The sequence below is a fragment of the Pelobates fuscus genome, chromosome 12, assembly GCF_036172605.1.
Source record: "Pelobates fuscus isolate aPelFus1 chromosome 12, aPelFus1.pri, whole genome shotgun sequence".
Taxonomy (NCBI): domain Eukaryota; kingdom Metazoa; phylum Chordata; class Amphibia; order Anura; family Pelobatidae; genus Pelobates; species Pelobates fuscus.
Window position 1 is genome coordinate 29357168 of NC_086328.1, and position 26312 is coordinate 29383479.

At 39.4% G+C, this 26312-nt stretch overlaps 1 protein-coding gene across 2 annotated transcripts in view; it reads left to right on the plus strand.

The window, feature by feature from the left end:
* Window positions 1–26312, plus strand: part of WWOX (WW domain containing oxidoreductase) — a 771960-nt gene that overhangs the window by 39163 nt on the left and 706485 nt on the right. For both annotated transcript variants that reach the window (XM_063438073.1, XM_063438074.1), the window contains exon 5: window positions 23321–23427. In XM_063438073.1, coding sequence (XP_063294143.1) covers window positions 23321–23427 — 107 coding nt within the window. The remainder of the gene's footprint in view (window positions 1–23320; window positions 23428–26312) is intronic.

The window sequence follows — 26312 nt, forward strand, 5'->3', positions numbered from 1 at the left end:
AGTAAGGTGAAACGTGTGCTGCCATAGTATGGTTGGTATCGGCTTCTAGAACATTTCCGTTCACGAGTGAGGAGCGCTACTGCTTTTGGGGGTAAACTAGTTATCGCGTAAATTTATTCTTCATGGGCTTAAAGGATAAAATGACTACCATTAGACCAGAGGCTTTCTCCATAATTTTTCTTTTACAGTCACTACAGTGACAAGGCTGTCATTAATATCTCATCAGGTTATGAAACAAAATCCTTTCATCCAGTCCTAATATGCAATCACTACCATCGCAAAAACAGAAGTTTTCACGTATCCTGTTTATGGCATTAGGGCAATGGCCTGAAAATTATTGAAATTGGAATCCTGCGGCCTAGAATGTGTACAAACTTGCAAATACATGACAGCACAGTGGCAAGATGAAGCAACAACTGGTCCTTTGATTGTGAATGTTACAGTTGGCATAGCCTGAGCAGAACTACAACAAATTCAAAGCTAATGATTAAATTCAAATATGTAGGTTAGAGACAGTAGCAAGTAGCAGGAGGCCTGAGGATAGGTGTGGGTTGCCACAAGTCAAGTTGTGATAAATCAAAAAGGAGATGTATACAAACCTCATAGCTATCCATATTTAGGAGGGACAGGACCCTATCCCTCTGTCCCTCTTTTCTATCCCAATATCCCTCATTTCCTCTGTGCTCCCTATTTTTGAGTGTTTGCATGTACAACGGCCAAAGAATGTTTCAGCACATATACACAGGATGCACAGAGTCCAGCTTTTGTCCACAAGAGAGTGGGATTACAAGCAAAAAAAATAGCCAACCTGTGAAGAACTCCTTTTGGCTAACTCTCCACTGTTGTGGTCTCCCTTACTCTGCGGAGTGAGTTGTGTCCTGTACCCCTCCCTCTCCACCCCATCCCCCCAAAGAACTGTATTCCCTTGAGTGACTTCCCTCTCCTGAACGATACAACCGAATGCTCCCAGAGACACTTGGCCATCTCACTCCTGGAACTATATTTGGCCACACTACTCTCTCCTACTGTCCCTTTGCTCCCTGAGAGCCAAGAGGAGCCTCCCTTTGTTTGTCCGCAGGAGCTCCTGACAATTGACTGGCCACAAGGACAATTCCCCTGGAACTATTTTGGGCAGCCCACATGTGCAGCCGGTCAAAACTTTACCCTGGTGGCGATATTTGTCTACACTGCATGGATCTAAGCTCTATTTGGACAATTTGAGCGTTCAGATCACAGCTATCCGAGGACATACAATTTGTGGAGGGTTCCTGCCTGTTTTCCTTGTTTCTTGGGATTTTTATCTGTTGTACCTTGTGTTTCTGGGAGATAATTAGTTTAAGCAAAAGCAAACTCGCTTATCTCCCAGACACAGAGGCGCCTGGGCTGGTTTACTGTTTTATGAATGGGGACCACATGCTGTGGGTCGTGTATATAACCAGGTAACTTGGCCTAATAAAACAAGTTGTTTGTACCCTTCATCAAGTCTCGACTGGTGTTTGGATATACCGGAGCTATAGTGCTATATTCACTGTGGCTTTGCAGGAACTTGGAGAATCCAGGACTCTTGTATTACTCTGGGTACAGGCGGTCCATCACAACATCTTTCTTGCTTGTGTCCCTTTTATTTACCCACATATTTTAAGTGACCAAAGTGTATAGCAACTTTTCCACCGCTAATCCCAGTTTGACAATGCCTGGGGTTACCAGTCAAGCCATTACTGTACATTTTGGTCACGAAAATAAATGGACTCTGATGCAAGCATGGGCTGGAATATTTTTTAGTTTGAGTATATAACAGCGCTCCACACCAACAAAACTCACGTTATTTTCTGTCTTTAAACTACAATAAATGTGTTTAGAAATCAGTCTGTTTCAATTAAACACATTTTTATAGTTCCAAATTAGATTTTAGTTGCATGATTTGTTATTAAAAAGTAGACATGTGCACATTTGCATTTGTTTTTAAATGGATCTCTTTGTTGGACAACAAATGGATTGGTTCTTGATTTGTTTCTTTCAGAAAACTCTTGCTGGGTGGAAATTCTACCTCCAAATCATGAAATCGTTTGACCCACTAAAAACAAATCGAAAAATGGTTTTGTGTTTCTGTTGTTGGGTCAATTGATTATTTAAAGACAAATGCAACAAATGTATTCCTAGAATAAGTCTTACAATTTTTTTTTTCAAAAGGTTATTGGCCCTCAGACACACCCCATTCACACCCCTAAAATTAAAGTGGCTCTCTTTGTCTGTTTGATGATTTATGGTATACATATACCTCCAACATTCAAACTGGAAAATAAGGCATATTTGGTTTGAAATAGAGAGGCACCATTGCACAGACTTTGGGTGTATTTGGGTAATTTATTAGGCTAGTTATTCAAAGCACAAGTTCATTTAGTTGATGGGCCTAGGCTTAATTAATAGACGTGTATTCTACTCTTATGACGCATGTATTGCAAGCGTAACAAAATATACTTTTATCTCGCCATGTACGTTTTATTATATTGGTAAGTAGAAGGGATAAAACAGACTTGCACCATTTTCTCATACTCCTATAGACCCACTTTGCACAATTTTTTTTTTTTTTTTATTGTTATGAATTTTATTGATTGGAAAAAGAATGTTGTGTTTGGATTTGACAATTCTTAACTTCATTTGATCATTTTCCAGATCTTTTATTTGCAGGAAAATACTCTATGATAATGATGATGACTTTTTCCAGGATGTTTGACTCTTGTGTTAAACACTAACCTTTCTTTCAACAGTATAATTTAGAGCATTTCAACACATTATTCAGATTTCTTTCTGCCCATTGCATTTTTGGCCTAGATGTCCCTCCAGTAAAATGTCCTTGTTTATTCCAAAATGGTGATTATACTTGAATTCTGGTGGTGGAGAATGTTGGGTCCCTTTTTTGTATTCACATTACAAAATGTTCTGAAAAATGGTCCAGCCGAACAACAAGACTTTGATCATTTACTGGCACAAGGGTGAGGAAGGAGTTAATCTGTCCTGGTTCTGGGCAGGAAGTAGGTTCATTGCACGTTCCAAACTTTGCTGGCAGTCCCCTTGACTGCAACCGTGATCAGATTTCTGGTGATTTGTGGACGCACACACTAAACAGCTCTTGGCTGGTGCTGACGTTTTATCTTCTGTAGATTTTATTCTTTGGGCAGCAGCAAATTAAATAATTTACTGTCGTCTTCTCCCATGTGGACTGCGCAACACTTATTATTTTTCTGGGAAACTATGTACTGTTAAGCATAGTACAATTTAAAGTTCCTTAACCCTTGCTTGTATATACATTTGAATGCATCTTTCTTAATAGTTATATAATTTGTTAAGTTTTAATGTGTGTGTGTGTGTGTGTTTATTTAGTTTTCTGTATGGCTGATAACTAGGTAAATTGCTAGCAAAATAAGAGTCCCATTGTTTAATCCTTTAAATAATGTGCTTGTGTAACTGCATACTCTGTGGATAGAATTATTTTATTGGGACAGGCTTTAGTGTACCGCTTTGCTGCTATTACTTTTCTTAATGACTCTTTCTCAATATTTAAAAAAATAAAATAAAATGTTGGAAACAGCCATGTGCTGATATTTTATGGCTCTCATATTAACTAGATAACTTATCTTTTTTATTTAAAGGGAAACTCCAGTGCCAGGAAAACAATCAATTTTCCTGGCACTGCAGGTTCCCTCTCACTCCCACCCCTCAACCCCCATTTGCTAAAGGGGTGAAAACCCCTTCAGTAACTTACTTGAGGCAGCGACGATGTCCCTCGTCGCTGCTTCCTCCTCCTTGCCGCTCCTCCTTCTGACTCCGAGACTGATCCCGCCCACCGGCCGAGGAGACCTAATGCGCAGCCGCGGTAATGCCGCACATGCACATTAGCGCTCCCCATAGGAAAGCATTGAAAATGCATTTCAAAGCTTTCCTATGGGCAAATGAGCAACGCTGGAGGTCCTCACACAGCGTGAGGACATCCAGCAACACTCTAGCACAGGTTTCCTGTGCTATGGACCAGGAAGTGCCCTCTAGTGGCTGTCTAGTAGACTAGAGGTGGATTTAACCCTGCAAGGTAATTATTGCAGTTTATAAAAAAACTGCAATAATTACAATTGCAGGGTTAAGAGTAGTGGGAGTTGGCACCCAGACCACTCCAATGGGCAGAAGTGGTCTGGGTGCCTGGAGTGTCCCTTTAAGTAATAGATATGTGTTTTCTCTCCTTGGCATCACTTGATAGCATGAAAATGAAACTTCCTTTATCCCTTGTCAAAAGCTAATATAAAGATATACACTGATCAGCCACAACATTAAAACCACTGGCAGGTGAAGTGAACAACATTGATTGTATTGTTACAATCACACCTGTGCTATATTGGGCAGCAGGTGAACACTCCGTTCACTTGAATTTTATATATTTGAAGCAGGAAAAATGGGCAAGCAAAAAGATCCGAGTGACTTTGATGAAGGCCAAATAGTGATTGTTAGATGACTGGGTCAGAGCATCTCCAAAACCAGTATGCAGTGGTCGGTACCTACCAAAAGTGGTGCAAGGAAGGACAAGAAATTAACTGGCATCAGGTTCATGGGCACCAAAGACTCATTGTGCTACATCTGCCACACTGCAAATATTGTTCAGGAATGTTTTGAGGAACATGACAAAGAGGTGAAGGTGTTGCCTTGGCCTACAAATTACCCAGATCTCAATCTGATTGATCAGCTTTGGGATGTGCTGGAACAACAAATTCCATCCATGGAGGTCATACCTCACTACTTGCAGGACGTAAAGGATCTTTTGATCATATGTTGGTTTCAGATACCACAGGACACGTTCAAATGTCTTATGGAGTCCATACCTCAACACATCAGGGCTGTTTTGGCAACACGAGGATCACTTGAAAAGGCAGCGATTACATTGAAAAGCCTGCAGGGACCCACTATGGACACCATAAGTGCTACAAAAAGCTGTAGTTCTGATGACCGTTGTGTCTCGTTAAGTAGTGTAGTCAAATTTTAAAAACTGCTTTAAGATTTTTTTTTTCATATATATATATATATATATATATATTTTTTTTTTTTTTTATTACGTATAATTTCTGATCAACATGGCCTATAATTGAACCCATTTTCAAATACCCCCTCATGTTAATATTTCAAAATTGGCAATGGCTCTGCACTGCTGCAAAGCCTTCAAGGAAATCTTTTTAACACCTTCTGTTTGACAAAAGTAATGGACGCCCACACACCATCCCTCTATAAACCCATATATTCTGTTCTTTGAAAGGGCCTTTGCGTAAATTTTTTTGGAGATCTTGCGTTTGACACAAGATGTATCGCTTCTTTTGCCTGGACAGTGGGTTCTAGTCGCTGCCAACTCTATATGAAACTGGTTTTTACATTAGGCTTGCTTGGATGAGAAACAGAATATACACATTAGTCATTTTAATTCATTTTGGTTGGCGCTGCACCGTTTATTTATATCCAAGAACAACACATGCCAGTTTAACACACAAAGGGAGAGGCAGGATGTCGTTTTAACCTAAACATGATATTATGTTTTAAAATCTGATGCTATGAAGTTTCAGATTTATGTTCTACAAGACAATGTTTTCACCAGACAAGAAGACATATCAATTTTTACTTTTCTTGTGTATATTTAAAACATCAACTTTTGACAGTAAAAGAATTTAAAGGTGCATACCATCATTTTTTTTTTTTTATTACTTTTTTTTTGTGCATGTTCCCAATTTCTACCCAAAAAATTCATCCGCAAGCTGGACCTCTTCTAAACCTAGATTCCAAGGTCTAGAATTGTTTGAGAAATCCATATCCTCTCCTGGCTAAAAATGCCATATATAGCCACCCTTAAAGTTCTGTAGGGTTCTGAGTAAGACAAAAAGACAAAACACAGATGAATTACTCCTATATTATTATTATTAATATTATTGGCATTTATATAGCGCCAACTTATTCCACATAGCTTTTCACTATTCTAAAAGGGGACATCTAACAATCAATAAGACAATTTCAAAATGTTACAGGAACAATAGGTTTATTGAAGAACCTGCTCAAACGAATTTACAGTCTTCATAACTTCACAAAAATAAGGTCTGCGCTCAAACTCCCACTTCACCTGGGTGGCAGCAATGACCATAGTACACACCAGCTCCTAATGGCCTTGGAGTGAAACAAAAAACTTCAATTTATTCAAATATGCATAGGGATTGGGGATAGTATGCAGTCTACATAACTTACCTACCAAACAAACACATCCACCAAATTGGCAACTTACACAGATCGACACACAATAACACATATCGTCACACGTACATACACACACATTAACACACTGGTGCTTTCTATGTTTCTGTGCGAAGTGCATAGTTTCTGACAATAATTCTACCAACTACAATGCGAAAAAAAAAATTGAAGCAGCCATCAGTCAACGCTGTGCACAGTAGCTATTGGGATCTTAACAATATCACTGCGCAGTTGTCGGGGAGAAACCATGGCTATGTTACAGAAGAGGACCCTCCAGAGGAAATATGCATTTATTATGAATCTATTTTTCAGCCGTATAAGAGCAGACAGGCAAAAACATTAAAAATAAATGGTGAGGGATAATGGCTATCGGCAAATGCAGGCCAAACCAGTTTTGTGAAAATAGTTGTGGTTTTGCAAGTTTGTCCCAAATAGCACTAGCTGTATCTCAGAACTGAACAAATGCTTGCAGCACAAACTAGTGGTATAATGGTCGTCTTTGTCTAGTATCTCATGATTTTTGTTTTTTATTGTTTTCGTTTTATGGTAGGTATGGACAGGATGTTAATTGATGGATCCACGCCAAAATCTAGAAATAATTAATATTCTGTAATTGATTAGCTTTATAGTTGTTTAAAAAAAAAATGGAATTGCCAAAGACTATTCTATTCTATTTTGCCTTTTACAAAAATTCCACTGAAGCTTTAGTGAATATTTGACAGAATATTCCCTCTCCTAGTGTCTATTCTTCCTTATTAACCCAGACATGTGCATCACCCCCTCTGCATCATTCACCCACCAGTGAAAGATTGTATTGAAGACTATGGGCCCAGAGAATATGGACTGTGTTTGGTCCCCCTTGTTATAAACGTGTGCATTGTAACGTTATTGGCCATCCACTGGCATTGCAGGTATTAATTCAGCCAGCTTTTGACTTTAGAGACGCTTAAAGGGACACTATAGTCACCTGAACAACTTCAACTTAATGAGGTTGTTCAGGTGAGAACTATAGCTCCCTGTAGCCTTTCTCATGTAAACACTGTATTTACATTGAAAACACTGTATTTGCATTGAAAGCTAGGAACACCTCCAATTGCAGTCACTCAGAGTGAACCAGATCTGCTGTGCACGAGCATCCTGTGATTCAGTATCTCCTCCCACTGCATGCAGACACTGAACTTTCCTCATAGAGATTCATTGATTCAATTCATCTCTATGAGGATATGCTGATTGGCCAGGGCTGTGTTTGAATCATGCTGGCTCTGCCCCTGATCTGCCTCCTTGTCAGTCTCAGACAATCCTATGGGGAAGCATTGTGATTGGATCAGGCTATCACATGTCAGCAGACTGCTTGTTTTTCCTGAGTCTAACAGCATGCAGATTTAAAGCTTCTGCCTTAAATACAGTAAGATTTTTACTATATTTATGGAGGAATGAGGGGCCCCGGTGGGGGGGGGGGGGGGGGGGTGGTGACTATAGGGTCAGGAATACATGTAGTTGCTCTGGTGACTATGGTGTCCCTTTAATGATTGCTATTGGATGTCATCCTTGTCTAAAGCAATTAGTGTTAGGACTATTGTTTGTGTGCTTGTGTTTACTCCTGGTTTGAATAGCTTAGTTTTAGTGTAATGAAAGGGTTATTTCACCCTTCCTTTGTAAAATGTGTACTTTAATTTAGAATGCCCTGTTGGGCAATACTAAATAGAGACTTACGTTGCAAAAGAATAAAACAAAGAAAAAAAAACTACTTTGAATCAAGTGTTAGTTTCCACTCCTACACGAATACGATGACCAATGTCACTTTTACACAGAATTTATATTTGGCAGCTTGGAACAGAGTTACATGTCCCAGGGGTATAACTAGCCCCTGGCACAAAAGTGCAAATATCCCAATCAATCTGAAAAGCTGCACATACAAATTCCTGCCAGCATAATGACTTCTACAGAAGTAGTGATGGTGGTTGGAGTAATGATGGTTGTGCATATCTGAGAGAAAGTAGCACTACTGTTTGGTAGCTCTGCTATGGTTTCGTGTACAATTACCTCCTGAGGATGCTTGATAACTCCCTTGATTGCACTTGGATTGGAGAAGGAGTAAAACCACGTAAAATAGCAGGTTCTGAAAACCAACCCTGGGAATTAACCCTCCCCGTATTCCTAATACAGAATCAGTTTGTATCTGATATTAATTTTAAACCCAGAGCCCCATCAACTGCATCAACTGCATGTTGAACTGGCTAAATGTCTGTGCAGATCATAGGCTTGAAACAAGGTTCTTTCTCGAGCAGTGTTTTGTTTTTTTGGACTCTATATTCATCAGATCCCAGACAACCTTTCAAAAGTAATGTTTCCTGTAGCAGCTCCACCTTAATTATTGCAGTGAAACTTAACAATTTACCCTCTGAGTAGAGTCTAATGAATGGCAGCATGTGTAACAGGTCCTACAAATAGATAAGAAACCAGATGGAATCTCTCCAGCAAGTCTTGACCATCAGTGACTGGCAAGCAGTGGTATAGCTGCTCGAAAAGAAGCAATAGCTGTGTTTAAACTTTGTGTTCCTGTATTTTGAAGACCGTTCCGTAGCATTTGTCTATGCATTTCCTATTGCTCCTTTCCAACCGAATTGTCGCTTTCAAGGGTCAGATTAGAACTCATTCAACCCCCATTGTGTCATGAACAGCAGCCAGCCTCAGGTCATTCTTTCCTCTTGAGATTTACAGGCCAGTCACTTGAATTTCATTATGGTGTTTTTGCAAAACATTATTGCCTCAAGAGCCTAATCCTTTGAGAATCAATGCTTGTTCTGGCTCTTCTGTAGATCTTCACTGTCCTCCCATAAAATAACAGATATGAGTCCTTTCATATTCTACCGTTTCATGTTAATGGGTTGGCAATAAACCATCATAATAGCTACTTATAAAAGGCAACATTTCTCTTTTTAACGTGGTGCTGAGGATGTACGTTTAAAAGTATAGTTTGCGATAATTTACAGTTCCATCCCAGTCGTGCTTTTAACAATCATGGCGTGTCTCGCATTGTTCTTCTTCTTCGAGTTACTGATGGGAACATTTTAAATTAATAGACATTAATATTCTGGACCTTTTTTTTTTTTTTTTGCATTCGTCATTGTAAAATCACCTGCAGTTTGTTTTTACACTGTTGCTTTATTTGCTCTTTAATATAGTTTATAGAGTATCATTTGGAGGCATAAAGATCATGAGAGCCTCCTATGTTTTTTTTTTTTTTTTTGGGGGGGGGGGGGGGAGATGTGTGTATGTCTGTCTGTCTGTCTGTCTGTCAACCTGGCTCAAAAAAGGTGCATTGCTTTTCAAGCCAGTTTTATGAATGGAGATTCACTGATTGGCTGAGAGCATCAGCTTACCGCTTTCTGCCAGTCAGCAGCTGATTTGAGTTGTTTTGGTGTCTGATGTGTTCTTTTAACTCCATGATTAAAGGGACACACTATGCACCAAAACAACTTTAGCTTAATGAAGCTGTTCAATGTATAGATCACACTTATACAGTCTCACTGCTTAATTCTCTGCCATTTGAGTCACATAACTTTGTTTATGCAGCCCTAACCACCTCTCTCTGGCTGTGACAAAAAGGTTTGATTTTTAATCCGATCTTATCGCACAGGAACTTTGTCTTAGTATTTTTTCCTACATTTGACTAAATGTGGAGCTACTGCTGTCAAGTCTTATATTTTTCCTCAGCTGAGGGGTAAAAGGCATTATCTTTGGAGAATCCCTCAATCCCTCACTCACATGTGCAAGACACACGTGATCACTATACATGTCTTGCAGATTAAGCTCCACAAGCTGAAGACGACCATAGGGAAAATCATAGTGGTGGTCATGTGGAACAGGTTCAGGTAAGCAAATTTTCTTTTCCTGCACCGAGCGGTCAACAGGCATCTAGTGGGGCAGAAACCTTCAGAGTTCTTTGCAAAATATGCAAACATCTCAGATGGTGACAAAGCTGCTTTAACTGAACTTTGATCATGCACGGAAGGCTGTAGCAGGTTCTACCAGACTATTAGCAGAACAGGACAGATTCTAAATTTAACAGTGTAATAGAGCAGCAGGAAATGCTAGTAGAATGCTTAGTTGTATAGGGAGAGGTATTAGCAGTAGAAAGAGGAAAGTGCTCATGCCATTGTACAGAACACTGGTGAGGCTTCACTTGGAGTTTTGTACACCGTACTGGAGACCATATCCCCAGAAGGATATTGATACGTTGGAGAAAGTTCAGAGAAGGGCTACTAAACTGTTTCATGGATTACATGATAAAAAGGGGGGGGGGGGGGGAGGAGGATATTGGAATTGCCTTCTGTACGTTTGATGGAACTATTTGTTCCGGGTACGAATGTGTATCTTTGTGTGTTTCCAGACTAGGACAATATAAGTTGAGCTGCGCTGTGAACGTTATGTCATACAGTAGAGAATATTAATAAATCCAAACTGAGCGTAAAAACAAGAGAAAATAATAAAAGAGAAAAAGAAAATAATAAAATAAGGTTGAAAAAGAACATGTTTGTAGTCATTAGACTTTCTGAGGTGATGTCTGGGTCTGGAATATGCTTCCAACAGGGGTTCATGTGCCTTGTGTCGAACCAGTCCCCATAAGCCGCCTTGGTTCTGTAGCCTGTGCGCTCCTGGCCCTTGGGACAAAGGAAACCAAGTGTTCAGGATCCCAAGAATCAAAGGAAGGTCTTGTGGGTGGGTTGGCGCTTGGGGACACCAGTCCCAGTATCTCCAGGAATGTGGTTTCTTCCTCCATCGAGGTGAGTTTGTGCAGGGTTCCATTTTGTTTCACTACTAGGGATCCGTTTGTCCCCCATCTGAATGTTTGGCGTTCTTAGGCAGCTTGTGATAGAGCTAAAGCTTTTGCACCATATGAGGGTGGCTTTCGTTAGGTCTTGGAAGAACGTTAAGGAAGCATTTTCAAAGGCCAGAGGTGTTTTATCTTTAATTGCCGACATGATCTGTATCTTATAGTGGACCAAGTCCTGCAAGAATGCGTGGGAACGGCGTACCCTCACTTTTTCCACAGCAGGAACGCCGTTCCCGTTAGTAATGCTGCAGGAACTGCCAGGGACGATCCTGTGGGGGTTCACCATGCCCAAGCTCCAAGAGGTGGGGGGCACCGTGCGGAGCAGGCCAATGCCTTGTCACAGGGAGCCTAGCAGGTTGCCAGTCGCAGAGCAGTGCTTAATTAGCAATGCAGAGTAGTCACCTGCTTGTCCTAGAGTCTGGTGCCTACGCTGCAGTAATATACTGGACTAGGCTGGGGTGAGGACAGAGTCAAACGGCAGCGAGGCAGCAATGTCTGATCTGATGATCTTCCGGTACCCTCGCGCGCCCTCTGTGGTGATGCCGGGAGCCAGAATATGACGTAATTCCAGCCCCGCATCCTTAAATAGCACAAGGGAGGAGAGAGGAGAAGGAAGAGCATCAAAGTAACTGGACGCTATGGAGAAAACTCCTAAAGGAAGGAGAAACAAGCAATACAATGAATTTGTGAGCGTTTGCAAGACTGTGTAAGTGTGTGTGTGTCTGAAAGTAAGTGTGTGTTTGTCAGTTTGACAGTCAGTCTATCTGTCAGTAAGTGTGAGTGTGACTGTCAGTGTTTGTGTGTCTGTCAGTCACAAACACTGACAGACATTCGCTGGCACACACACAGACACTGACAGACACTCATTTAATCACACACACTTATTGATACACATACACTCACACACACTTACTATCAATAGGTGTGTCTGTCAATGTTTGTGTGTGTGTCTGTCTGTCAGTGAGTGTGTGTGTGTATGTTAGTAAGTGTGTCTGTCAGAGTGTGTGTGTGTGTGTCTGTCACTATATAGGAGACTTGGGAAATCAAGTATAGTGTTTCTGTATGGGAGTGGGACCCTCTAAAGGGGCCGAGTAGATACTGACAAGTGATATTAAAGTGCCCTCGTGGGAAAAAAAAGTGACATAAGCCCTCCTTTCGGACTTATAGTATTTAAAAATTAACTTTTAATAAATATATGCGTGATAAAAATAAAATACTTCAAACAAAAGGAAAAAAGGGAAAATACATTTATACACAAATGATAAATATAATCAGGTAGAGACCCAATTCTTACACGGTGAAAGCCTGGCAGTCTGGGATCAATCTACTAAACAAATTGCTCCGTGTAAACTGGGTTGAATTTGTCAGGCTTAGCTGAGTTTTAACCCAAAATCAATCGGACTCTAAAAAGAGGACCATCTACTCTGACGGCATTAATAAGCACGGATAACTTGGATGTACTCCGGAGAGGATATCTCCATGTACTTGTCTTTGTAAACTGGCACTTTACAATAAATGTTGCACTGTATTTTCTGATAAATATATATACCAACAAGCAGATGATTTATTTGGGGAGGTCGGGGGGGGGGGGGGGATCTTGGGTGAGTTCACACACTTTTTTCCCACAGGATTGACCCCTGACAGTTGGGCATCTAAGTATAATGTCTCGGCCCACATTTGACGGTAGGCAATATATCCCGTCAATCGTCAGTTTCTTTATTGTAGCGTGGGGCATTATTGTGACCAGTAGGCAGGTGTGCATATTTTTGATTGTAAGGGAAGAGCCTGATTGTGACCTATGACTAATATCTTATATGTGTAACTATGTTAAAACTGATATCTATAAACAGAGCTACAATGTACGTGAATAAGAGTATACCTGTGAAGGAGCACAAGTGAAGAACTTCTATACAGACGTAACAGACAAGGTGAGAGGAATCAATATCCCATAGACCAAGCATGTCAAACTCAGTCTGGCACGGGCCACATAAACAAGGTTTAAGTTTATGCGGGCCTCAAAAATAAAAAAAAAAACTTAAATTTTCATATAAACGTAGGTTTATTTTAAAAAGTACAGTATAAAAAAAAACAGCATCCCCCTCTACTAAACCACAGCACCCACCTCTACCACCTGTGCCAAATCTGATCCTCCCGTTGACACACACACTCACACACTCACAGACAGACACACATGTGCACACTCACAGACACACACATACATACATAAACACACTGACATACACACTGACTGACAGACACACACACACACTTATACACAAACACTGACAGACACACACATACTCACAGACAGACACACACATACTCACTGACAGACAGACACACACTGACACACACACTTTTCTTTATTGTTCCCTACCTTTAGGAGCCGATGTGGGGCATCTCCCTGGGGTCCTTCTATCTGCTCCTCACTGCTACCTCGCGTTGTTTAGTGATGCCGGGTGCCAGAATATGATGTCATATTCCGGCGCCCAGCTTCACTACAGACAGTGAAGAGCAGGAACACTGAGCTCCCTCGCTGGCCCTCCTCACCGGCCGGGTAAGGGTTAGCAGAGTAGGCACCTGCAATGTGGGGAAAGCAAGTGCCTACTCTGCTATAACACCAGCATGTACTCGCTGCTCGCCGGGCCGCAAAGATGGTCCTTGTGGGCTGTGAGTTTGACATGCTTGCCGTAGACAAATAGCGTAAATGAGTATGAATCGTAAATTGATTAAAACAGTTGAATGTATACATAGGGTACACCATGCGTGGGTCAATCATAAAGAGCCAAGCCTCTTGTCTGCCCATGAGTAGGGGTGCATAAGCGAGTAAACGGTCGACTGACATCTTGATCAATTGAAACTAACTTGTCAAGATAAACGTAGAGGCAATGAATGACCACTTACCTGTAACATGAATAGTATTGGACAGAGAGACTTGGTGTCTGTAAGCGATGGGAGACCACTAAGGGTCCAAATTGAAATACCTTATAAAATGCAGGAGGGATACAGCGTACATTGAAAAGCTGGAATCTGCTGAACACGTGAACCATGCGAGGCCTAAAGTAAAATTGTTGTAAACATATGAGTGACAAACCAACATATACCTTACATACAATTGAGGGGTTAATACAGCAGTCGACTGGGATAACACTGTTGAAAAAGTAAGATTAGTATAAGCAACTAGAACTAAACCAGGTATCAGGAATATTCTTAACAGCATATAACGTGAAAATTAAACCAATTGAGTCATATATAAAAATTTCTAATAATGACGTAACTCTTGAATGTATGTGAATTGTGAACCTGTCACATGACCACACTTGTTGGCAGGTAATTGCAAAAGCCCATGTTGGCCTCAAAATAAATGTGGGATAGCGCAGAAACAGATAAGTGATGAACATAGCAAGTGATGTACATAGCGAGGGGAAAGTTGATAAAACCAACTTATACATTCAATTGCGTATGATAAAAGTCGATATGGCCTAGAGAGGGCCTGATACCGTAAGCGGAAAGCGGTATCGCTGTGATGCTATGTAATATTATAATAGAAAGCATTTGTACTAGTAGTGACATTTTAACTATTATTCCTACGTGTACATACGTTCGCGTGCTGGGTCTCGTAGCCGGAAGCAGAAACTAACAGCAGAGAGGTCCGAAGTCGGATAAGGCCACAACAGGAACAGAGGCCAGGTAGCGGCAATGCGGGAGAGACCCGACCGTAAGTGCAGGTTGACATGGATACCAGGTCACCTGAACGGAAATGGTGCTGGTATGCAGCAGAATTGCATTTTTATGGGACAAATTCCTCCCACAAATTCAGGCTGTTTGCCTTCTACATATACAATTATTATTTTTCCTTGTATTGACAAATCGATACCTGCCAACTTGTGGAAGTATGAAAGTACAACAAGGGCAGAATGACCTAGAGGGCATGCCAGTGACACACCTTGTGTCACTGAAGATGCCCAAAATAGGTGGTCAAACCCAGATAGGAGGGATTACCCAGTTGTGTAAAGGTGTTCTTTCTTTCTTTCTTTCTAAAAACACCTTCAACAAAACTGGGTTATTCCTAAATCTTGGACTGGTAGGGGTGCCTTGACGACTGGTTTGGAGACCACTGCTTTAGAGCCATCTTGCTTTTTAGTCAACTTCCTCAAATTAATTTCACCAATGAAGAACCCGCAACGTAAGGGACCAAGTATTCAAAATATAGCTGAGCATCAATCCCCACCAATGTAGTGAATGATCTCCAATGGGCTCTAATTAAGTGTGAGATACTGAGATGTTGTATGTGGAGAAGAGGTTTTGAATGTGTATATTCTAGCAGTCTTGAGAAGCTTTGGGGGCCCAATATGATCCATTCTGAAGAGCTGAAAGAGTTAAACAGTACCAGCTGGGACTCTTGTCTGGCAAGCAGGATCATATTTAAGATTTTTTTATTAATAATAAATACAGCCCCTGTTAAAAACACAAGCAAGGATTGTGGACCCTCTTTCATGCGGTTTCAGTCAGTGTTCCAAACTTAGACCTATTGTCATCTGTAGAATACTCGGGCAACACATTAGCTCTCATTGGATGGAGAGCTATCCAGTTTCAGAAACCCAAAGGACTTTTAAAATAAATTTCTATAGCCATTGTAAATTAGTTTAGTAGCTGCATATGTTAAAGTAATATATGATACAACATGCAAAACATTATTTGTAATATTATTATCATACGTGATTGTTTCTCTTTAAAAAGCATTTATTTTCAGTTTAGCCTGGAGTTGCCTGTCCAGTGTAGTTTTTATTAATTTTTTTTAATTCCAGTAGTTTTTTTTATGATTTTTTTCTATGAGACTGCAAGGAATATATACCACAAATATCTATTTAATCTGCTCCTGTGCACGTGCAGTAAACGTAGCACCTTTTGTAAAAAAAAAAAAAAGGTAACGTCCCCAAATCTTCTCCAGAGACTGGGATACCGACGCATGCAATTCCACCTGCTTGGCATGCAATCCTTGTATAAAACTGGCTCTGTGCTTTGCTTCAGCCATATAACTCATAGAATCCTGCATTGCATTACATTTTAATTCTCAAAACGATATTGTATTATACTTGGCAGCTCTTGTGCTAATTAGGGAAAAATAAAACTGAAATGTTTTTCAGCAGACTAAAAATGAAACTGTTAAAATTAATACTTGCCTTGTTCAACACATTTTGTGCTCACATGAATGGTGCGTTCATTACCCTGTTTTAGTCAAACATCTGTACTCCACATAAGCTAGGGGTGATTACTGCGCTATTCAGTTGTGAAGGGGAATAAAATTATCTGTTAATCTTTCTTTCAAAACTCAGTAGCATTTTTGCTGCATGAAAATGACTTTTGATTAAAAAAATGGAATAAAACATTTTATGTTTTTTACTTTTTCTTTTTGTTTGGCTGTCCATATTTCAGCAAAGCTGTATGATGCCCGATTATTTATCACCAGTGTAGCCCTTTTTAAAAAAAAAAAAAGCAAAATGTACATATTCTGCCGGTAGCTCCCTTGTTATAGCTCATATCGGTTATAGATCCGATATGTTGTGTGTTTGGTTGAGGTTCATATAAGGAATATATGGATATTAAATGAGTATATAATTAAAGACATATGTTTATTAGAATAGCCGGTTACAAAAGTTTCAAGTTTTGCTAAGAGATGGTTGATCGCAGAATCTTTCAATGGGAATTCCTGAAAGCCATGGTGTAGACTTAGTGGACTGACTCCAGTTGATGATATCATTGCATTTGTCTCAGACCAGGTGATCACCTTTTGCAACGATGTTCCTCGGCGCTGGGAGAGGTTCCACCTCCGCCGACGTCAGTGACCTAATGCGTAGTTGCCACGATCATATTAGGACTACCCCATAGGAAAGTATTGTATCAGTGGTTTCCTCTGGGGTATTAGCTGACGCTGGATGTCCTCGTGCAAAGTGTCAGGATGCCCAGAATCATATAGCAGATCGAAAGTCTGCAAAAGACCTGGAATCATCTCTAGTGTCTGTCTGGTAAACAGCCACTAGAAGTCGAGTTAACCCTGCAATGTAATTATCTCAATAGCTGCAGTAATTACAATTGCAGGGTTAAGGGGACAGGGCCACTGTGAGATGAAGTTGTCTGGGTGCTTATAGTGTCCCTTTAACTTTTTCTACTGGAACTACTTGAAGCCATGGCACAGACGATCTACTTTACACTGTGGAATTAGTGCCTATATATACACAGATAAAAAGTGCACTGAACATGGGCAGATTAGAGACACCAAATGTGAAACGCTCTTGCACCTTGTTTCGGCTCTGATATCTGGGGCATCAGCATTAATTTGATTTTAATCCCAGTGCGAGCTGGACTTTTATTCTTCCAGAAACTCTTCTTTATTCCCAACAACAGAACAAGTCAGGATATTCCTCTTGTATCCTCCTGTTCTAAAGTGGGGGTATTGAATACACCACACAACTCTTAATCGTGAAAAGGAATGCTGTATACCAGGAATTTGTTTTAAATATGATGCTGGCAAGTTCACAAATTTGTGGGGACAAGCAAGTTGGCAAAGAAAACAAAAAGGCATTTTAACGTATAGAGAAAATCTGTATCTAGTTCATTTGGTACATTCAAAAGAAGGAAAGAAAAACAGCAAGTTAAAAAAAAATGGAGATGCCAGTCAATGAGGAAAAAAATGAATATATCATTGACTTAGATGGCATCCTACATTTGGCTACTTGTGAAACTAAAGGATTGAGGATAATGGGTAAATATAGTCTACAAATATCATTCACAAAAATATATATATATATAGACTATCAGAGCGTTTCTATTTTTTTATAATTATTCCTGATAATCAGTTTATCAATTAAGGTACGCCCCTAACTGAAAATAATACAAGGTGTATAGGTTCTGAAAATGACCGTCGAAGCTCCATATAACTGCAAATCTCTGTCACACTATCTCTGGCTCTCCTGTCTGTTATAGACCTGTATCATCACATCAATCCGATGTCTGACCTGTGTTTTAAATGCATCTTCCTGTCGCCTTGTTTCGAACCATAAATCATCACTCACTGCTCTGAAGCATCTTACATCCAGTGTGTGTTTTTCATATTGAGAGCTCGGAAATGTAACGTAGACTAGTTTTGGGAGGAGGAGATGATTTAAAGAAATTGGAAACAAACAAACAAAAAAAAAAGTGTGGGCAGGTTCACATTAGCAAATGGACACTTGAAAATAATATTTGTATCCGTAATTATAGCAATCTCACTATCTCTGTCCCACAATAGTTATTCCCTTTTATACATACTTTGAGATTGCAATGTGATTCCAATAATACTTTATTTGCGTAATAACTGTATCTCTCTCTTTTTAGCAACTGAACTACACGGCTAAGGTCAAATGTTTGTCACCCACAGTGTCTGCATTTCAGAGCAGAACCTACTTATCATTAAAGGAAATATAGGCCTGCCAATATCCTAATTTGAAGCCAGCCTGTACTGCGCCAGGGGCCCTGCAACACTTTAATTAAGCTAAATTCGTTGTCAGTTTTGTGAGAATGTCAGAGATTTTTTTTTTCTCTTTTCAATCTATGAACTGTTTGACTAAGCAATTACATTTTTTTTTTCTCCCTCTGCAAAATATCACCGTCTTTAAATGTGCCGATTCCTGAAGAATTCTTAACATCTACCATTTACGTTTTGTTTTTGTTCGTCGTATTCCGTTTTTTTATTATTATTATTTATATTTATTCCTTTTGCTGATCCTTTTTTTGTATCCTAATGTCCGTTCCTTGCCAGGTCACATTAACAAAGCAAAATTGTTTGCGGGCAAAAATCTGCTCTGTATCACTCTATGAGATTGTCATATTTCCAAATGGCTGAAATGGATTTCCATATACTAATTCCAAATATTTGCGAAGTACGTGCATTAAACAGTGTAATTATGCATTTTAGTTTTTCTCTCTTTAATGGGGAACATATGGGTTCTTCATCAATCTTGCAAACCACACTTACTTTCCACATGCTTTTTATTTGAAGGACTGTATAGTATTCAGCCATGAACGACTCCCCAGAGCTCATGCAAGATAGGGCTCAATCTTACTCTGTAAATTTAGAACAATTCTGTTAAGCCAGCTTATTCAACACTAAATGTTCCATATCTCAACTCAATAGATATCCAAAGTTGCCTTTTATACACCTGTCTCAGCAGTGGTTGCAAAGTGCTACTCAGCATTGTCGCATCTTAGCTTAGCATGAGCCTTAACCTCCCTCCACTTTCTGTATGGCTGGATTTTAACATATTGGGATGAAAGAGTCTACTAACCAGCACCTAGAAAAGAAATCGAACAGACAAGATATAGAATTATGCTTACTACACATATAATATTGGCTCAATTTAGTTAACTTTTCCAATGCTTCCTGGTAACATGCACTCCTGTCTAGAAATTAGTCATTGAGAGGTTTGTATTGTATATGCACAGGAATATGTGAAGCTGAGCGAACATTGCACAGTGGAAAAAATACACTTGGTTCTTACAGAGCGAACAGACGGTAAAACGAATATAAGCTTTGTTTACTAAATGCCAAATTGTAGTGGAATAAACATTTAAGAACACTATAGCAATAGAAATACTAACATGTTCTCTTTGCATTCACTAGTTCCCCTGCCCGTGAGAGAGGTAGAAAAGCACGCTGTTCTCTGTGTTGCTCCTTGGCTGACATTATCAGTCATGATGATCACATAGGGTAGCATTGGCAGGCTAGTGCGGATGTGCGGCAAGTTGCTGTGCTGCGCCAATCTGCATCTCCTTAGGGATGCATTGGGTCAATTCAACTATATGGGGAGTATTTAGTGTCTCCATGCAGAGCATGTAAACCCTGAATGTTGGTCCTGCAATCTTTGGAAGTCCCTCTAGTGGCTGCCAGAGTGACAGCCACTAGAAGTGTTCATAGTCAGCAATGAAAAAACTCCTTTTTCCTAGAAAAGGCTTGTTTACAAAGCTCAGACTGCAGGGATATGATATATACCTAATTTTGCAATTCAGTTTTTCTGTTCTCTACAGTTTGATGTTTAGTTAATATACCCCTGTGTTTACATAGGTTACCTGCAGACACTATCCGTTTGGTTTCTAAGAGTGTTTCTACAAAGACATCTGTTTTAGTGGATGTTCACAAGAGATCTTTGATACCACCTTTACCGTCCATGTAAAGAGTAAGAATTACTCATAAGAGTAACTAACTTTACAACTTTAATGATGATTTTAATAATAATTGGGAAACCTAAAATGATAATTCAATCTGCCAATGCACTTAAGGCATAATGTCTAAGGTATTAATTGGGGATCTCTATTCATAAAACACCATACATGATGTGTGTTTATAAGAGCTTTTATTTAAATGTATATAGGGGTAGTAAAAGCTTTTAGAAAAATTGGTATATTTTGTTGAAGCACTCTGGGAAAGCAAGCTAGTAGGATCTGCAGGTAACGTGTGGAAACGGGTATAGTCACTGAACACTGCATTATAATAAACTGTACGCAGCGGGGATTATCGGTAAACAGAAATTTCTGGTGCAAAGGTTTAAAAGATGGATGCCCATTGAAATTAATATAATACGACTGCTGATTGTTCCTGTTTTGGAACATTGCCCCTGGATTGTTCTAGTCCAGGGGTAGGCAACCTACGGCACTAGTGCCATGCACGGCACTCAAGGTGTCTTTGCACGGCACTCAAGGCTGCTAGAGCCAAACAGGCTCTGGCCTATCAGGAGTCCGAGTAAAACTTCAGATATCTGCTAATACGAAGAGGTGGTGAAGGACAATCCTCAATTTATGCATTGCAGTACATAGAGGAAGTTATCTCAGATCTCTTCCTCCCAGCACTTGTGAATGGGAATCCACATTGTAGTATCCTTGACCTGTACCTGGCCAGCCTGGTCCCCACTGGAACCCAGGGAAGCCACCCACACTGCTAGATATACACAGAAATGCAGAATAACCCTCCCCTCATACAAATAATACGAACAGCCCACAAACTAACATACACACAATCCGCACAAACGTAATCAGCTAACAATCCACATACATGCACACAACCCCACATGCAGCCTCTCACATGCAATACCCCAAACAGCCCCTCACATACGCACACTACCAAACACACAATGTGACATTTCCATTCACACACACAATTCCACAAGCAGCCCTCATACACAGCCCACATTCATATGTATCATACACGATACCATAAACTACTCATGAACATATACAATATAATAGCTCATATACGCACAAATACAACAATACAAAAGCAATTACAGTATAAATAACACAAGCAGAAGACGGCAACATACACACCTCAATTTACAAAAATAGGACCGACACGGTATGGGACATCACAATCGGCACAGTGCTGCTAAAAGGTTGCCTACCCCTGTTCTAGTCTAATAAAATACATAGCTATTTCTTTAGATCTTTGTGCTGCCATCTAGTGGGGAAAGCGTGACTTCTACCACCGTAAAATAAATTCTGTTGAAGGAAGAAAAAAATATATATCAAAGAGTCCTACTTGAAAAGAAACTCTGAGTATATAATATTGTTGACTTTGGTTTCTATTATTTATTTTTTAACATATGTAAATAGATGGATGACAGGCTATCAGAGGCCTTCTGACAGCCCAAAAGAAGAAAAAACTATTGACTTTGGCTAAGATAAAAAAAAAAAAAAAAAAAAAAGGAAGTATGTAGTCGTCTACTTTTCCTTTTTTCAGCATTTAAAAAGTATGACCGTTGTGTGAATTTAAAGCGAATGAGTCACTAAGTATATTTATATATATCTTGTAAATGTAACGTCAAACACTTGTTGCAGTGGTTACTTAGAGCTGTGTTGTTACTGGAAAAATATACTTAATAAATGTTGCTACATCCTCGCATGCAAGGTAACTGCGGCTTTTTGGTGTGAGATGTTGTGATCATTAAATTCAAAGTGAATTTTAATTTTAGGTTAAAGTAACGTAACTGGAAACACAGCTTTAAATTGGCTCGTTTAGCTTGAAATTTGAAATTCAGTTTGTGTTCCCAGCAATTAACACTTCAGGCAATCACCCTATAAGGCATAAACCTTTAATATTCTGATAACGTTATTTATTTTTTAATAAATAACGGTAATGTTAATTTTCAGACGTTTTCGGTTTGTTTTGTATCCGAGTTGCCACAAGAAAGGGCTTCATGCATGGGAGACGACAGCTTGGGTAAAATGTCTACATTCCTTAAGTTTTTTTTATAAATGTCTCATACCTTAAAGGGTAATCCACACCATCATAACCACTACAGCCTGCTGCAGTGGTTATGATGTGAGGAGTACCCTGGCCCAGTTTAATAGTACTGGTTTGCCCTTTTACGTGAGTTGCCGCAGGATACCCGTTCTCTTCTCAAGCAGGTTTTATGATCAGCTTCTGCAGAACTGCAAAAATCAGAAGCCGACCACGACAACTCTCAACTAATGTATGACTGTCTGTAAGTAGAAATATGCATAGAATTTATGTTGGCTTGTACAGGCTCGGTGCCATGTCCCCCTCACCCTTACCATATTAACTCTGTAGCTGAAAACCTTGCTGTTCTGCAGGATTAAACTGCCTCTAGTGGCTGTTATGCTAACAGCCACTAGAGACGCGTCTGCTAACAAAAAAATGCTTTCCTACGGCAAAACATTGGATTGGTTGAGATCATCGATCACGATGATCTCAGCCAAAGAGGTGGAGCGGCACTCTGGAGACTACTACAATAAGGGAGAAAAGGTAAGTAAACTTTTATTTTAAACCCTTGCAGCTGTGACCTAGTCACCTAAACGGGGACTAGGCCACTATAGCGTTTCCTTTTAATCTGTCGAGCATTCTCTTGAGATTCCATTGAGGAGTGCGGAGTTCCAATATACAAGCGCAGAAGAACTCTCTTTGAGTGATCATTGTTGTGTTTTACAGTAATAATACAAGATTATTCTATCTAAATCATGTCTGTATATTTGTTAATGAAACAGGCTAGGCTATTTTGGAAGAACTTCAGATTTTACACCACAATGTGTATTGTGGAATGGGTTTACATTTAACTTTTCCCAATATATTTTCTTTCATGTTGTAATAACATACAACATTTTTAAATGGTACCAGCATACTTTATAATTATTGTTTTCCCTTGTTTTATTGAATTCCTTTCTCAGGGTTTGAAACGGCCCGATCGTTGGCTCTTCATGGTGCCCAAGTTATCATGGCGTGCAGAAATTTGCAAAAAGCCAATGAAGCCAAGCGCCAGATCTTAGATGAATGGGTAAGTCAGAATCTTTAAAACCATTTGAGGTGCTGAACTTTTTATAAGCTCTATTTATTCTGTGGACTTCTCTGTATTATATTGAAGAATGATACCTCTGATGACCACGTGTTAGCCTGACCTAGATGATGAATGTTTAACATTTTCACATTTGTTCATTATAACATGACATATAGTGGTGTATTGTGTGAATATAAAAATTGCATATTTGTGTTAGTTTCAATGTGGTTTTTTTAAAAGTAAAACTATCATCTTCCATTTATGTTGAGAATTTTTCTGAAGGTGAGATGATCCCTGGGATGGGGTACTCCTGAGCTCATAGCTGGTAATTTGTGTATACTTGTGTACAATTTACTTTTTTAATTACTGTGAGCAGTATCTGTATATATGGCAGTGAGATCATGAGAAATGGATTTAGTTTTTAAAATCTTTTTATTGGACTCGCACTCGCGCAGCTTATGCCACTCTATGCACAGTGAGCCATCTGGATTAATCTTTTAACTTTGGGATTCCCTAAAACGAATGCATCAAAGGAAAAACAAACCGATGATGTAAGAACACTGAGAATGGGCAAAAACCTAATTGCTTTTGGTTAGTCCTTGCCTGTCAGGCAAGTTTTTGCCTGGTACCTACCACACTGAACCCACTCACAACGCCAATCCAGATCTAAAATACCGGCAAGCTCCCGCTGCACAACAGATACAGCAACTCACTGTTTTAGCATTTTTGGGGTTTCGTCAGTGGGATGAAACTGATCCGAGAGTGCAGAACTGAAGTGATACTGTAAAAAAATAAAAAAAAAATAAAGATATATGCTCCGGTATAAAGTAGAAAAAAAAAAGTATAAATAGAATTTAAAGTTTTGTCCTAGATCAATATGTCCTTTAACAAGGGGGAGGGGGGTCCAGAAGATAGGGCTTTGTTTTGGAAGGGCTATTTGCCCACCAGCAGATAAATACTGCTGAATAGCAACAGGGGCCAATATAGTTCATGCTGTCCCCAAAAGGACCAAATTCTAGTAAACGAACAGGATGCATTGTCCTATTTGGGGAACAATTCCTTGTGCAACCTATTCTTGTTCCATCATATGAAAGAAAGGGAAGATTTGAGACCTCCACATTCATAGCTAAGAAAATATAACAGACATTTTGTCTTTGAAATGTGCACTATACCTGAATCTATGGGAAATTAATGTTCCAATCTGGTATCAATTACGATATTTCTCTCCAAGAACTACTGTTATTGAGGTAATAAACTTCTATATGGCAAATTTTGCCCCATCCATCACTGATCCTGCAATATCCACTGATTGGAGGGGTACGTGAGCTAACAAACACTACGTATATATTGCCTCTTTAATAATTTATATATGGTTTACATGATGAGTTGGCCACAGATGCAAAACCCACTACTCCTTATCTGAAAAAGAATTGATACATTCAGTTTCCCACCATAACATGTGCCCAAGCTTACAGGGGACTTTATCAGTAATATTTTGTAATATAGATACACCTTTTATTTGAGACATGATGTATGCATATTGGGTCACGAGGTCAGGGATCTGATCCTTGAGAGAAAAGTATATTGATGTCAGGAGGAAATGCTTGTTTCAAAGATACTTAGAGAGATATTTTTGGGATGCTCCATTTATCGAGCTAATCCTTAAAAGTGTAAAATAAATGTCCAGTAAATAAACCTTCAATATATATATATATATATTTTTATTCACACATGCGTAATAAATAGCCTTTTAACTGTCATAGATCCATTAAGAAAAACATCCTGAGAGAATTGGTTCTAAAACACCTACAGAACTACCTGTTGACTACCCGAGTATACCCTGTCCGATCCTATCAAAGTCTGTGCTGCTTTCACTATTTTGTAATGTATCTATTGGCAGTTGGTTCTCTTGTTTTTATCATTATAGTATCCAGCGCACTCGGTATTACAATGTATCACAGATCTCGACCGCAAATAAAGAGTCGCACGTTCTTTACTCGTCTCCATGCAGGCAGCAGGTGGCTCTCCTGCCATAAGCACATTCTTTCCTCTTAGAGCTCCATCTATAAGCGGTAGCAGATTGTTGATCTAAGTCCTTTCGACCACTGCTTAATTTCTCCGCTTACCATTTCTAAGAGTTTTTCGGAAAACAATTCCATGTGCGCACTGACGAAATGAAAAGAAAAAAGCCTTCAGTGTGTGTGTGTGTGTGTCTCTCTCTCTATCTCTCTGTAATGACTCCGTTGTTGTTTATTGAGAGGGGCTAATTAACTTTGATTATTGTGCTAATATTATGGCACTTTGACAGTCCTTCAGATTTATGAGTCTGAGAAAATAAGCAAATGAAGTGCAGGTGCTGGAGCAGAAAGAATAGGTTATTAGTGATCTTTGATTACTTGTTCTATATAGCCAGGAGAAAACGAGTTGATTAATTACAGGATGCTTAAAATTTACATTACTTTACATTTAAAAAAAAAATAGTACCAATCAGAAGCCCTCCCCACACATGTGGATCATTTTGATAATTTTATAATCTTTGAATATCACATTGAATGTATTATAAATAGGTTATATTATACTACCAGAAATATATATGTGTCTACAATATGGCCTTAATGAAAAGGTTATTACTTTGATAGACGTCCTCTCTCTAAAACTTTAGGCTACAGCAGTAGACAGGGATAAAGTGTTGTAACCCCAACTTGCAGTATAGCTAAGAAAGATGTGAGGTGCAAAGTGACATGGCACAGATTGCTCGGAAGCTTCTGCAGATAAAATCCAAGCCATCTCCTATACGAAGAAGAACAAATTGTTTTTTATATAATTAGGCTCCATACTGTGTACAACGTTTTTTTTTTTCCCCTACAGTAGTGTAGCTCTTCATA